Below are 14,256 nucleotides of genomic sequence, written 5' to 3'. Positions count from 1 at the left end.
ACACAAATAAAGATTTTTAGAAGAATTCATCAGCTCTTTTGGTCCACACAAAGCAAGTGAATGGGTGCCAAAATTAGTCATCATAAAAGTAATCCATAAGACTCTAGTGTTTAAATCAATGTCTTCAGAAGCAATCTTTGGTCAGTATCTACTGTAAACTTTCACTTTAACGTTCTTCTTCTTGTGCTTTTGGTGATTCACATTCGGCATGCATATCGCCTCCTACTGGACAGAGAAAATAATTTCTACCAAAAAAGGACATGCATATTGATAAGTTTCCCACAACACCTATCATATCACATCTGAAGATATGGATTAAAACACGAGTTGTATGGATTACTTTTATGATGCTAATATTCTTAGTATTACCCATTATGTTGCTTGTATGATGACATGTTTATAAGTATCTATTATTAAAAAATACACAAGGCTGTTTGTGAATATCTTTGAATTTAATTTCATTTTACTTACAAAACTGGATTCTGTTTGCTACAGTGCCTAAATTTAAATTCAATTTAAATTCTGGAATTTAACTGGAAATTAAAATTCACAATTAAATTCTAAATGCCATGCAATCCTGTTAAACAAACACACAGCAAAGCCTTGGTTATCAAGTGTAGTGAAAATTAATGTTACTTGTATTCATTCCATGTAAAGTCTACCACCTAGGGGAGGCAAGCTGAACATAAGTTTTAATTACTTTTAATTCACCAGGAATTTTGACTTCGTATAATCATTACTTTATTTCCCAACGTCCACTGTAAGAGGATCATATTGTTAATTAATATATTTTTACTCTTTGCTGATCCTAGGAGACTTTAGCAACATTTATAAAATGGGACAAACAAAATGTAGACATGGTGAGATCTTCAGGTGCAGTGTGCCATCAGGACCCAAGGTAACTGTAGCTGAAATCATCATATCTCTCATCTCATGAGCAAATTCTTGTGCATTAATTTTGGGTTTCTGTCTTTGCAATGCATGCTGAGAGCAGGGTTTGTGAAGAGCCAGCCTCATCTGGACCCCATGTTTGGCCTGATGACATCACAGAGTGGCCGGTAAGAAAAAAAATCACCAATGACATACTTGTGTTTGCCTTCAGTAAAGTATCTGCCTTAGGATTGCACACATTTGTTTATTATGGTAAACAAATAAGCAAATGAAGAGTTGTCCAAAAATAAAAAAAATGGTGTCCTGTACTCCTCAGTTGTTAAGATCTTTGAAGTGATATTGAAAGTTGGTATATTGTGTTATATTCATTCTTATCACACCCCCATTGTAGATCTGTACATTCCCTCAGACATTGAACCACACAGGATACAGACACATGGACTGTACAATCAAGGGCAGACCATGCTGTATTGGAACTAAAGGACGGTAAGAAATGCCATGAATGGAAAACAAATTGAAATAATGACGATTACCTTCTGTTCCAGTTTGGAGATGCTACTTAAGTTCCACTAATTTAGTAATTGCCTTTAAAGATATAGTTCGCCCCAAAATTAAATGATCTGTTATTACACACACCCATGTCTTCACAAACCTGTATAACTTCTGTGAAAAAGGAGATATTAGGCAAAATGTTCATAATGCTCTTTTCCATACAATGAAAGGAGGCAGAGACTGTTTATTTCCAAACATGACCAAAAAGCATTTTAAAGTGTGTGAAGAACAGACTGAAATTTAAGTCTTTATTAATTGAAAATCTTGAGCTTTACTGTAACTCTCAAATCTCGTTTTCACTAACTAATATTGAAACCTGGCATGTTGCGATGCATGACAACTAATGAAGTTTGGCATCACTGTTGTCAAACTTGGTACAGTGCATCTTTGTGCCATAATGGAATGTACATGTGAATATTATTTCAGAGATGCATTAGAAATAAATATTTTCAGTGAAATCTATTTTGGTATATTCCTTACCCAGTGTTAATCTTTTCAACAAAATGATTGGCAAAAATAAGTGTTGTTGAAGGTTTTTTTTTTTTTTTTTTAAGTATTAAAGCTAAAGAAAAATAAAGTTGCATGTAACTAATTTTACAGTAACTATAACTGTAACTAATTTAACTGTTATTGTCCTATTTTCTCTCATTTCTAAAGATGTGAGATTACCACTCGTGACTTTTGCCATTTCATGCGTGGATATTTTCATGAGGAAGCCACACTCTGTTCACAGGTAACCAGAAAAATTACTTTTAGCCCAACATTTAAAGGTGCTGACAGTCAATTTGTCCTCGTTAAAAAGTTGTACACAAAGAAATGAATAGTGTTGAACATTGTTTAAACTGATGTACACTTGCATCATTTTGAATGAATGTAGATGAAGATTCCAGTCATTTTTGTAGCCCAATAATATAATATAATAAATATAGCTACAAACAGCAATGACGAGGCCAAGCACCAACATGGCAACCACTGCACAACCCAAAGAGCACATAGAGTGCTCATGAAATACAGAGCAAGCAAACACCACATGAAATAAAATAGATTCGAACCCAAGACTTTCTGTAACCCCCACCACAAATTATTCCAGAGTACATACCGAAAATGTTACAATTTAACTTAAACATGATTTTGAAACCCAACATCAAATAAACTTGTATACATATATATAATTAATATAGTAATCCAGGAGATTAAAGTGTTTATTTTTTATACACTTTGACCAGGTAATCAAATTACCGTATCACAATCTGTCGTATAAAATATTAACTATCAAATACCGAAGGATATAGAATGATAAAGACTTACCTAACACAATAAAAGTAGTTCAGACATATATTCTTGGCAACTGCGTAAATGGAGTAAATTAACGACAGCCACATGTGAAGCAGTTCTCTCTCCCCTCAAGCTGGCTGAACTGATGAACGTGACTCCGCCTCCACACAGCGCGTCATCACAATACATCTGTACTATGTTCTGTATTAATACATTTTCTTAACGCAAGAAAATAAAATATATGTCTGACCCTTTTATGTATTAAGAAAGTAAAAAATAATAATAATAAGCATATACTTATAAAAAAAACAATATTTAACACAAACTCAAATATTGGGGTGGGTTACATTTCCACTCCACAGTTCAGAGAACAAACAACTGGAACAATCCACTGCAGTAAGCACAATTCAAAAAGCTCCAGAACAACAGAAATCAATCCAAATGACGTGCCTAGGTGGGGACTAGAATCCAAAACTATTGGAACTATAATTCAGAACATTAACACACTGTTCCACTCAGTTGAGATGCTCAATGAATTCCAAAGAGACAATCTGATTTTAGAGTCAGTACACAAGTGTGGGTTATCTTTTTAACTATAGGTAGATCTGTCTCCAAACAGTTCAAGCATCCTCAGGACATAATGTTGATGATGCTTAACAATTTTGTTTTTAATTAAAAAATCCATTCAAAATATATAATTTTTTTAAAACAAAATGTATATATCAGAACAACAATAATAATAATAACAAAACTAATATGTGCAAGTAGAAATGATCAGGGATAAGCCCTGCAACTATTCAGAAAGCACAATACAATGGCCTGCAATACAATATAAAATCAACTGTAATACTTGTCTAGATGGGGATTGGAACCCAGCCTTTCCAAACTATAAAACAGTGCTTTAACACACTGGAGAAACTCAGCTGACATGCTTGATGAGTGGCAAAGAGACAACCTGATTTTAGAGTCAGAACAAAATTGTGGGATAAACTATAGGTGGTGCTGTCTCCAAACTGCTCTGGTATCCTCAGGACATGATGTTGATGAAGCATACCAATGTTTTTCAAAAGATTTATCACTTTTATAAAATTTAATATAGCAGAGAGACATGGGTATCATTAAAATCCTTATGGCTCAATGAGTCCATAGACACAATGATTTTAGGACATACTTTTCAAAAGTTACAGGCAAAAATATGAATTTTTTATTTCTTTTTACCCATAGCTGGTGCTGTCTCCAAACTTTGCATGTCGGAGTGGTGGTGGCGTAGTGGGCTAAAGAGCATAACTGGTAATCAGAAGGTTGTTGGTTCGATACCCACAGCCATTGGGCTATGCTTATGCTTATTGTGTCCTTGAGCAAGGCACTTAACTCCAGGTTGCTCTGGGGGGATTGTCCCTGTAGTAAGTTGCTTTGGATAAAAGCGTCTTCCAAATGCATAAATGTAAATGTACCCTCAGGCCATGGTCCTGATTATTTATGTTAACATAACTTTTCAACAAAGTCGAAAATCAATATTTGGTATTATTTGTAAAGTGCAGCTAAGTCTGAGCCATTTTTTGTTCAAATCAGATGACATTTCAAGGAATAGTATGGGAAAACTGTAAACATCTTAATCCAATATGGCGGCCACTGTAATGGGTGAAATTTTTATGTAAGGGGTCAATTGAAATCATCAGTAGGAGAGAATTCTTTTCTTGTGCATATGATTTAAAAGATATGCACAGAAGGAAAGTTTTGACATGGTGTTGGTGCTATAGAGGATGTCGTAGTGACCTCAAATTTTGTGTGGGATCTATTCATACCCACCACTATCAGTATGCCAAATTTAATAATTTTGCTACGTACGGTTCTATGGGCTTCCATAGCCTGCCATTAAAGGAATAATAATAATAAAAATAAATATAGGTGCAAGCAACAATTACGGGGCCAAGTGTAACCGGTCCTGATCGGCCCTCTCCGAACGGGACTCGAACCGACGTCTCCGACGTGGGAGGCAGGTGCTCTAACAAGGAGGCTAAAGGCTACAGCCTCTAGCGTCAGTCGCTAGTGCACCTCTTGAGGTTAGGAGAGTGAGGTTTACACACTCACTCTTTACATACCTCACTCCCATCCGGGTCACGGCACCATTGTAAAGGGTCCTTATCGCCCCGCTCCGAACGGGACTTGAACCGACGTCTCCGACGTGGGAGGCAGGTGCTCTAACAAGGAGGCTAAAGGCTACAGCCTCTAGCGTCAGTCGCGAGTGCACCTCTTGAGGTTAGGAGAGTGAGGTTTACACACTCACTCTTTACATACCTCACTCCCATCCGGGTCACGGCACCATTGTAAAGGGTCCTTATCGCCCCGCTCCGAACGGGACTCGAACCGACGTCTCCGGCGTGGGAGGCGGGTGCGCTAACAAGGAGGCTAAAGGCTACAGCCTCTTGAGGTTAGGAGAGTGATGTTTACACACTACACAGCTATCTACCAGCTGGCTCCCGTTACACTAGCACCAGCATAGCAACCACTGCACAACACGAAGCACAACCCAAAGTGCATAGAATACATAACGCATACATACCAAAGTAACATCAACTCGCATCTTGCCTCAAGGCAGGTTAGAACCGGGAACTTTCAGTTTGACAATTCATGGCTCTAAGCATGGCTCCATGCAGCCACTGAAAGGAACAAACTAAGCTTAGAAGTTTTTACAGCCAAGCACAGCAGTCAACATTATAAATGTCATGTGACTTTTGAGCAAAGATCAAAGTTAAAATTTGATTGGGGAAAATCCCAGCACCTGTTCAATAAGCACAATACAAAGAACTCTAGTACAGCAGATATTAATCCAGATGACATGTGTAGGAGATGATTGAACCTATTACTTATGGCTTTACAGCTTAACTGACCGACAGCAGACAGACATGCTAATGCTAGGGTGAAAGCACAGAACATTTGGTTATCTTTTAAAATATAGGTGGCGCTGACCCTTGGAACTATAGTCAAGAACCTTACACACTGTCACTCAGTCAAGATAGTTACATATAGATTTTTGTAATGATTTATCAGTTTTTTATAATGGTGGAGAGACAATATGGCTGATATGGGGAAAACTGGTATCAATTGAATTATGATCCACTGAATCCATAGGCACCAACCTCATGATTTTTGGACATAAGTTTCAAAAGTTATGGGCAAAAATATAAAATATATATATTTTGACCCATAGGTGGCACTGTCTTCAAACTATGCATGTACCCTAAGACCGAGGTCTTGATGAAGCATACCAAATTTAATTTCAATACATCAAACTATATTGTCTCATCCATTTTGCCATCAACCTCATTAAATTTGTGTTTATATAACTGTTTTTTGTGTGTGTCCATAGATTGACTCCATACATATGTATACCAAATTTGGTGACAAAATCTGATTCTGTTCAAGAGTTATACAAATTTTTGTAAATGTGGCCACAGCCATTATGAACGTTTTGGTGTACCATTTGACGATAAATCAAAATTTCAAAATTCCTTTCAAAAATTTTATTTAGGGACTCCGGAAAATCTTCCTGCATTGGTTTGGTTCCGATCGGGCTAACGGAACTAGTTCGAAAAGCAATCTTTTATAATAATCTCAAGTATTTATTGAACGTTTTGTTTCACACCAATGGTCCTTTAGGCAAAGTTGTTGAGAATGAGATCTATAAAATGCCGTGAATAACGTATTTCTGTGTGAAACACAGCGGTATGTACAGTTGAAGTTTACATACACTTAGGTTGAAGTCATTAAAACAAATTTTTTTAACCACTCCACAGATTTCATATTAGCAAACAATAGTTTTGGCAAGTCGCTTAGGACATCTAATTTGTGCATGACATGAGTAATTTTTCCAACAATCATTTACAGACAGATTGTTTCCGTTTTAATTGACCATCACAATTCCAATGGGTCAGATGTTTACATACACTAAGTTGACTGTGCCTTTTAAGCAGCTTGGAAAATTCAAGAATATTATTAGAATTGGCCTTTAGAAAATTAGCCAATTAGTTTCTAATAGGAGGTGTACTGAATTGGAGGTGTAACTGTGGATGTATTTTAAGGCCTATCTTCAAACTTAGTGCCCACCTCTTTGCTTGACATCATGGGAAAATCTAAAGAAATCAGCCAAGACTTCAGAAAAAAATTATTGTTGAACTCCCAAAAGTTTTGTTCATCCTTGGGAGCAATTTACAAACACCTGAAGGTACCACGTTCATCTGGAACAAAGATATTACTTTTTGGAGAAATGAAACAAAAACTGTTTGGCAATAATGACCATTGTTATGTTGTTTGGGTGCTTTGATGCCGGAGGGACTGGTGCACTTCACAAAATAGATAGCATCATGAGGAAGGAAAATTATGTGGATATATTAAAGCAACATCTCAAGACATCAGCCATGAAGTTAAAGCTCTGTTGCAAATAGGTCTTCCAAATGGACAATGACCCCAAGCGTACCTCCAAAGTTGTGGCAAAATGACTTAAGGACAACAAAGTCAAGGTACTGGAGTGGCCATCACAAAGCCCTGACCTCAATCTGATAGAAAATGTGTGGGAAGAAATGAAAAGGCGTGTGCAATCAAGGAGGCCTTCAAACTTGACTCAGTTACACCAGTTCTATCTTGAGAAATGTGTCAAAATTCCACCAACATATTGTGAGAAGATTGTGGAAGGCTACACAAAACATTTGTTCCAAGTTAAACAATTTAAAGGCAATGCAACCAAATACTAACAAAGTGAATGTAAACTTCTGACCCACTGGGAATGTGATGAAAGAAATAATAGCTGAGATAAATCATTCTCTCTACTATTATTCTGATGTTTCAAATTCTTAAAATAAAAGTAGTGGTCCTAACTGACCTAAGACAGGGATTGTTTTCTACACTGTAAAAAATTTAACATAAAATCAACTGTAACTTACTGGCAACATATAGCCGGCAAGCTTCTGTATTTTATTCCATGGTGAAAATACTGTAAATCTTACTACAGTAGTTCACTGCATACTGTATAATAGCTTACAGTATATTTATACTGTAAAATGAATTACAGTTCTTGTTTTTCCTACTGCATTTTAAAATACTGTAAATTTACTATACAGTATAATTGATTACGGTAGTTTTTTGCTATATTTAAAGTAAACCATAGATTATAACAAACTACAATCTGTTAAACATTTAAAAAAGAATTAAATATAAAGGCTTGTCTGCAAGCAATATTTTACACAGTGATATTACTGATTATTAGATGTCACACGTCAATTACGAAAACACTCAGAAGTTCATTTAAAAACTTTTATTCAAATTTAATTAATTAAACTGTAAAACACACTACACTCGGCAGGGCCAATGCAGATCCCAGATTGTTGCTGCTTATAGAGAACAAAACACAAAAATGTAGTTGCACTACAGCTTGACTGACATCAATGTAATAAACAGCTTTCATTTAATTTACAGTTTATGGAACACCAATACACTCAACCAGGAGATGTGCCAAACTATATAAATTGATTGGCTGATTTATACTTCGTTGGACCTACACCGTAGGCTCTACGCCGTAGTCAATTCAGTTCAAAGTGCCTTTATTGGCATGACTGTAAACAATACAATATTGCCAAAGCAGAAGATGTGTAAAAAGAGAACTACATCTTAATCTATAATTAAATTTAGTTGAACAATTTAAGGTGTTTAAATACCTGAAGACCACTTACACATAAATTAATATACACACATAAATTGAGGGTCACATTAGGGTGATACACTGGGGTAAAATGCATAACATATTTACCATCTGTCTCTCAGGCTGTGACATGTTAAAACGTATCTTGCAGCCAGTGCTGCTGTGTCCCTCTCCAAGTATTATATACATTTTTGATTATAAAGTTGTCTGCTGTTTGTAAATTTATCTATGTAAATGTCCCTTGTATCTTTACATTTTGGGTAGTGAAGGAGAAAGCGCACCTCTGTCTCGACCTCACCTGTCGTACAGTGAGCACACACACTTTCTTCTCTGGGTAACCATGTTTTTCTGTCTGCCCTATCGATGGCTAGACTGTGCTCACTGAGCCTGTACTTGTTCAGGATCTGTCTCTGCTTTGTATGTCTGACAGTCAGGAGATACTCTTCCAATTCATACTTTGATTTTAGAGTCCGGTAGAATTGTAATTTTGCTTTGTTTTAGTTTCTTTATCCCAATGTTTTATATAGGTGATTTGAGATTGTTTGATGATCTGATTTGTTCTGATGTTTGGTTGTAAAGCAATGCTGGTCTGAGTCTGGTTAATGTTAGTAGTGTTAACATGGCTAGTGAGTCTCAGAACCAGCTGACTGAGGGGACTTTTTTCAGGGTTCAGTTCTTGTGTATTTCTGATCACTGAGTGGACCCCATACCTCAATTCCATACAGCGCTATGGGCTGTATGATAATATCAAATATCTTACACCAGGTTGGAATTGATAATTCAATATTATAGAACTTTTTTCTTAACAGCGTATAGAGCTCTTCTAGCTTTTACTTTAAGTGCATTGATAATCAGCCCAAGGTAAGTATACTGCATAGTGTGCTGTAGGACGGTGCTGCCTAGAAAGAACTGGTATCATCATCTGAGCTTTTTCTGAAAGACCATAATTTTTGCCTTCTTCAGGTTGACTGCTAGGGCCCAGTTCTGGCAGTAGTTCTCTAGCAGGTCCAGATGTTGCTGTAGTCCCTGTGGGGTGGGTGACAGCAGCACCAGGTCATTTGCATAGAGCAAAAACTTGATGTCTTTGTCATGCAGAGTGAGTCCAGGGGCTGTAGACTGTTCCTACTGCACCGCTAATTCATTCATGTAAATGTTGGATTCAGACTACAGCCCTGCCGCACTCCTCTCTTCTGGGTGAAGAATTCTGTTTGTTTGTTTCCAATTCTTATTGCACATTTGTTGTCCGAATACATAGATTTTATGATGTCATAAACGTTAGCCCCTACACCACTTTGTAACAATTTGTAATATAGTCTGTCATTTTCTGAGTTGTTTTCTTAATGTTTTGCAGTCTGTGTCAAACCACTTTTACTTTTTGGTTGTTTTTTTTAGGATGTTTTTTGCCTCTCTTTTTCAACTCTTTCAACATTTTACAGGCTGCTTTTTTAAAAATATAATTGATTTCAATTGTAGCCAAAATTACACCATCCTTGTTCATTCCAAATAGTTTGTGAATAAATGTAGTGATTAGATTTTTCAGTTCTTCAGAATTGAGGGCCTGGATAAATTTGTCTGTGCTGTCTGGAGTCCATCTGTATCTCTGCTGGAACTGATACATTTGACAGTTCTCCATTCTTCTTTGCTTTGCTGTGTGGTGTCTTTATATATATATATATATATATATATATATATATATATATATATATATATATATATATATATAAATCCTATATATATATATATATGGTTATGATCTGAGAGTGGAGTTTGCTGTCTGACAGTGAATGCACTGAAGGAGGAGGGGTCCATGTCAGTGATGGCATAGTCAACTACACTAGCTCCAAGACCTGAATAACATGTGAACCTCCCTAATGAGTCCCCTCTGATCCTGCCATTAAGTATGTACAGGCCTGAGGCTTGGCAGAGGTGCACTAATTCTGAACCATTTTTATTTACAATATGGTCGAGATTGTTCTGTGCTGGGAGGTTTTTTGTGAGGCTCAGGGGATTCTGGCCAAATACATGTTGATTGCTCTTTGGGTCAATATTATCAGGTTCAGTTCCAGTTCTTGCATTAAAGTCTCCACACAGCAGCAGGTTTCCCTGGGCTTGGAAACAGCTAATCTCTGTGTGAATTTTGTTCAGATATTCCACATCATGGTAAGGGGATTCTGCTGGAGGATTGTAGATGGCACAGAGATATGTGTCAGTGGTACCAATGCCAATTTCATTACTTCAATTTTAACCAACAGTGGAATTTTCCTAGTGTATTAGTAGAGATGTGTTTGGCCAGATCCTCCCTGTACCACACTAAAATCCCTCCCGAGTCTCATCCGTGATGGACTCTACTTAATTTAACTGAGGACACAATTATTTCATAGTAGCGTGAGGGACAATGGGTAAGCACATCCTGTCGACACCAAGCTACAGTGAGAACAATAATGTCGACATCTTTGATATTTAAAAAAAAAATCTGGTTCTGTGCTTTTAAAGCCAAATGTCAAAAAATGAAGAATTTCATTGAGTGTTCCAACAACTTATAAGAAATGAATGCATTGATATTACTAAAGATAAACCTATTTGGTAAGACAGAGAGAAAAAGTGTACAATATATTGCATATGTAAACACATGTAAGGCAAATAATTTACATTAGTGAATTATTATCATTTATTTTTTCTTCCTTTTTTTGCACAGTATTTGTAGCATCTCTTTAATGTGCCCCAGCTCACTGGTTGTTGTGGGTGAGGCAGGGGGCCGGGCCACAGCTTCAGCATAGCTCTGTGCTCTCTGCTGTGGTGGTCAAGTCAAGTCAAGTCAAGTGGTTTTTATTGTCGTTTCAACCATATACAGTTAGTACAGTACACAGCAAAACGAGACAACGTTCCTCCAGGACCATGGTGCTACATAAAAACAACAAAGGACCAGCATAGGACCACATGAGACTACACAACGAAATAAAATACCTATATAAACTACCTATATATACCTATATAAAGTGCACGTGCAAACATGTGCAAAAAGTACAGGACAGTACAACAAATTTCTCTCCTTGTTTGGGGCAGTTTTTTGTTTCCTTTTCCTTGTGGGGTGTTGATGGCCAGCAGGTGGATGTGGAGCAGGTATGTGTGTGTTTACAGGTGTGTAAGGAGACTGGACGACATTCCTTGTCCTGCTGTTGTCTTTTCTTACAGTGTCTTTTCTGCATCGTTGTCCGCATCGACGTGCAATTACACATGCAGACCGCTAGTAGCCAGTGGCCATGGGCATGTTGATGGTCTAACCCATAGTATCAAGGCAAAAACTGCAGGGCCTAAAATTAACATTCGGCAAGCGCCAAATGTGAGTAAAAGTCTGCGTAGGCAAGTGTATGAAACGGTGTCACTCGCCAGATGGCCGGTAAATATGTTTTAATTCTAACAATGCATGAACATGAACAAACGTGAACGACACTCTGGTCAGTTGACAGGCCAGCGCTTCGTTGTTACGAAAGTCTAAGCTTTGACAAGACGCGAAAGGGAGCTCATTTAGTTACACAGCGTGCTAACACTAAACTGAGTTCTCTTTCATGTCTTGCAGTTGAGTGGACAAGTTCACACAAAATAAAAATAAAAATTGCAAATATCATAAACATAGTCGGTTATGTCTTAAGTGAACGTACAGTATCATTATATTAGATCCGTACATTCACTCTTAAAGTGGCAGCATCCTAATATTCCTGCTGCTGTCTGTTTTTATTGTGAATCAAACAACAAAGGACAAAGAAAACAATCACTCACTGCTCTTGACTGCATAACTTTTTGTAAGCTTAATAAGGATTAATTAACAAGGATGTTTAATTTTACAGTGAAGTCTATGCTAAGTTTATTTCATTTGTATCTTTGTTATATTGTATTTATTTGTGCTTTTGCTTGTAATTCTTATTCTATTTTGCTTAGTTTTTATTATATTGTTGACTTGTCTTTAATAATGTATTCAGTTTATATTTGTTAGGCTAGTAGTTTTAGCTGTGGTATCAAAATTGAAATAGAGAATTGCGAATTTTCACTGGTATCTAAAATGTTGGTGTCATTACTGCCTGTTTTTACAAAAACAGTTTCATGGCCAGTATAAAATATTTATGGCCGGTAAATTTTCTTAAGTCACCGGCCATTGGCAGGTGTTGCAAAAAGTTAGTTTTAGGCTCTGGATCTATATACATTTAATGCCCCCCCAAAAAACACACACACTCCTATCGCAGATTTCTTCTAGCAGACCAATCACAGCGCTTGCGGTCCACGTTGTTAAATTTTTGGAGAGGTGCACGTCAGGCTATGCCATAGGATACACGTGCTATGCACAGCCTATGACGTAGCTACGGCGTAGGTTCGACGCAGAAGTATAAATCAGCCTTTACAAAGCTAACTGCTCTCAATTTATGAATTTGAATGTGTTCTTCAATAGTTGAACATTACTTACCTCTGTATTAACCGAAGAAGCGATACTCATCAGCACGCTGCACAACTACATGCATGCTGAAAGAAATGAAAAAAAAAATTAAACACTGCTTAGACCTACTCAGAGATATTCGATTCATAATGCATCCCCTTTCTGCAGGCCCGGATTAAGAATTCAGAGGCCCCTGTGCACAATGTCTTGTAGGGCCCCCACCCCACCCACACAATCAAGCTTTTGAATTTTTGGATACTATTTGCTGGTAACACCTATAGCGAGCAAGTAGCTGGCATATGCAAGCACATAGTGCCTCACCTTTACCAATCCAGTTATATGAATCAAATTCTTCCATAATTAACACACAAATACGTACACACACCCATTAATGTAGCTTTCCTGTCTGTCTCTCTCTTCCTCTCCTGTCCTCTACTCCTCGGCTCTACAGGGGCTGCCGCTCTTTGTCTCTCTCCCCCTCTCCTCTTCCTGTGATGAAAAGGATGCAAACAGTATAGGTCATCTTAACTCAACTTTTTTACTCTTCTTTATACTCTCTCTTCTTTATACTAAAAAATTCTGCACTTATGTATTTAGCACTTTATTATTCATGGCCCCTAATGGCACTTTGTTTGATGATTGAATGATAGTGAAATGGTAGTAGACACATTACAAGATGCTGTAAGTATTATGGTATAATATTGGTTGCTTACAATACAAATTACAATTGCTGGTGTATGACCTGTCCAACTATTGACAAATGTACTACATGTAAGTCGCTTTGGATAAAAGCATCTGCCAAATGCCCTAAATGTAATTCAAATGTAAAATAAAGCATATTAAAGCATTTTTTTTGATAATACTATATTTCATGTAAGTTGTTCTCTCTCTCTCTCTCTCTCTCACACACACACACACACAATACCTCCTCCTCTCCTCAGGGTCTGTCTGTCTGTCTCATGCTCTCCTCCTCTCCTCAGGGGCTGTCTGTCTATCTGTCTGTCTTTCTCCTCCTCTCCTCAGTCTCAGGGTCTGTCTTTCTCCTCCTCTCCTCAGTCTCAGGGTCTGTCTTTCTCCTCCTCTCCTCAGGGGCTGTCTGTCTCCTCCTCTCCTCAGGGTCTGTCTGTCTGTCTCATGCTCTCCTCCTCTCCTCAGGGGCAGTCTGTCTGTCTTTCTCCTCCTCTCCTCAGGGGCAGTCTGTCTGTCTTTCTCCTCCTCTCCTCAGGGTCTGTCTGTCTGTCTGTCTTTCTTTCTTTCTCCTCCTCTCCTCACTTTTTTGTCTGTCTGTCTGTCTTTCTCCTCCTCTCCTCACTTTTTTGTCTGTCTGTCTGTCTCTCCTCCTCTCCTCTCTCCGGCTGCCCTTAAAAAGACTTCTTCCTGGCTTTCCTGTTAGCAAACTCAGTTACAATGTCATCAA

General features: G+C 37.6%; 1 protein-coding gene across 4 annotated transcripts in view; it reads left to right on the top strand.

The window, feature by feature from the left end:
* Positions 1-14,256, top strand: part of LOC127653636 (inactive rhomboid protein 2-like) — a 152,429-nt gene that overhangs the window by 89,841 nt on the left and 48,332 nt on the right. For all 4 annotated transcript variants that reach the window (XM_052140398.1, XM_052140396.1, XM_052140397.1 and 1 more), the window contains exons 13-16: positions 813-898; positions 995-1,058; positions 1,283-1,377; positions 2,101-2,176. In XM_052140398.1, coding sequence (XP_051996358.1) covers positions 813-898; positions 995-1,058; positions 1,283-1,377; positions 2,101-2,176 — 321 coding nt within the window. The remainder of the gene's footprint in view (positions 1-812; positions 899-994; positions 1,059-1,282; positions 1,378-2,100; positions 2,177-14,256) is intronic.

Source organism: Xyrauchen texanus, chromosome 13 (assembly GCF_025860055.1).
Source record: "Xyrauchen texanus isolate HMW12.3.18 chromosome 13, RBS_HiC_50CHRs, whole genome shotgun sequence".
NCBI classification, from domain to species: domain Eukaryota; kingdom Metazoa; phylum Chordata; class Actinopteri; order Cypriniformes; family Catostomidae; genus Xyrauchen; species Xyrauchen texanus.
The sequence above is the reverse complement of the archived record's forward strand: the minus strand, read 5'-3'. Positions and strand labels throughout refer to the sequence as shown.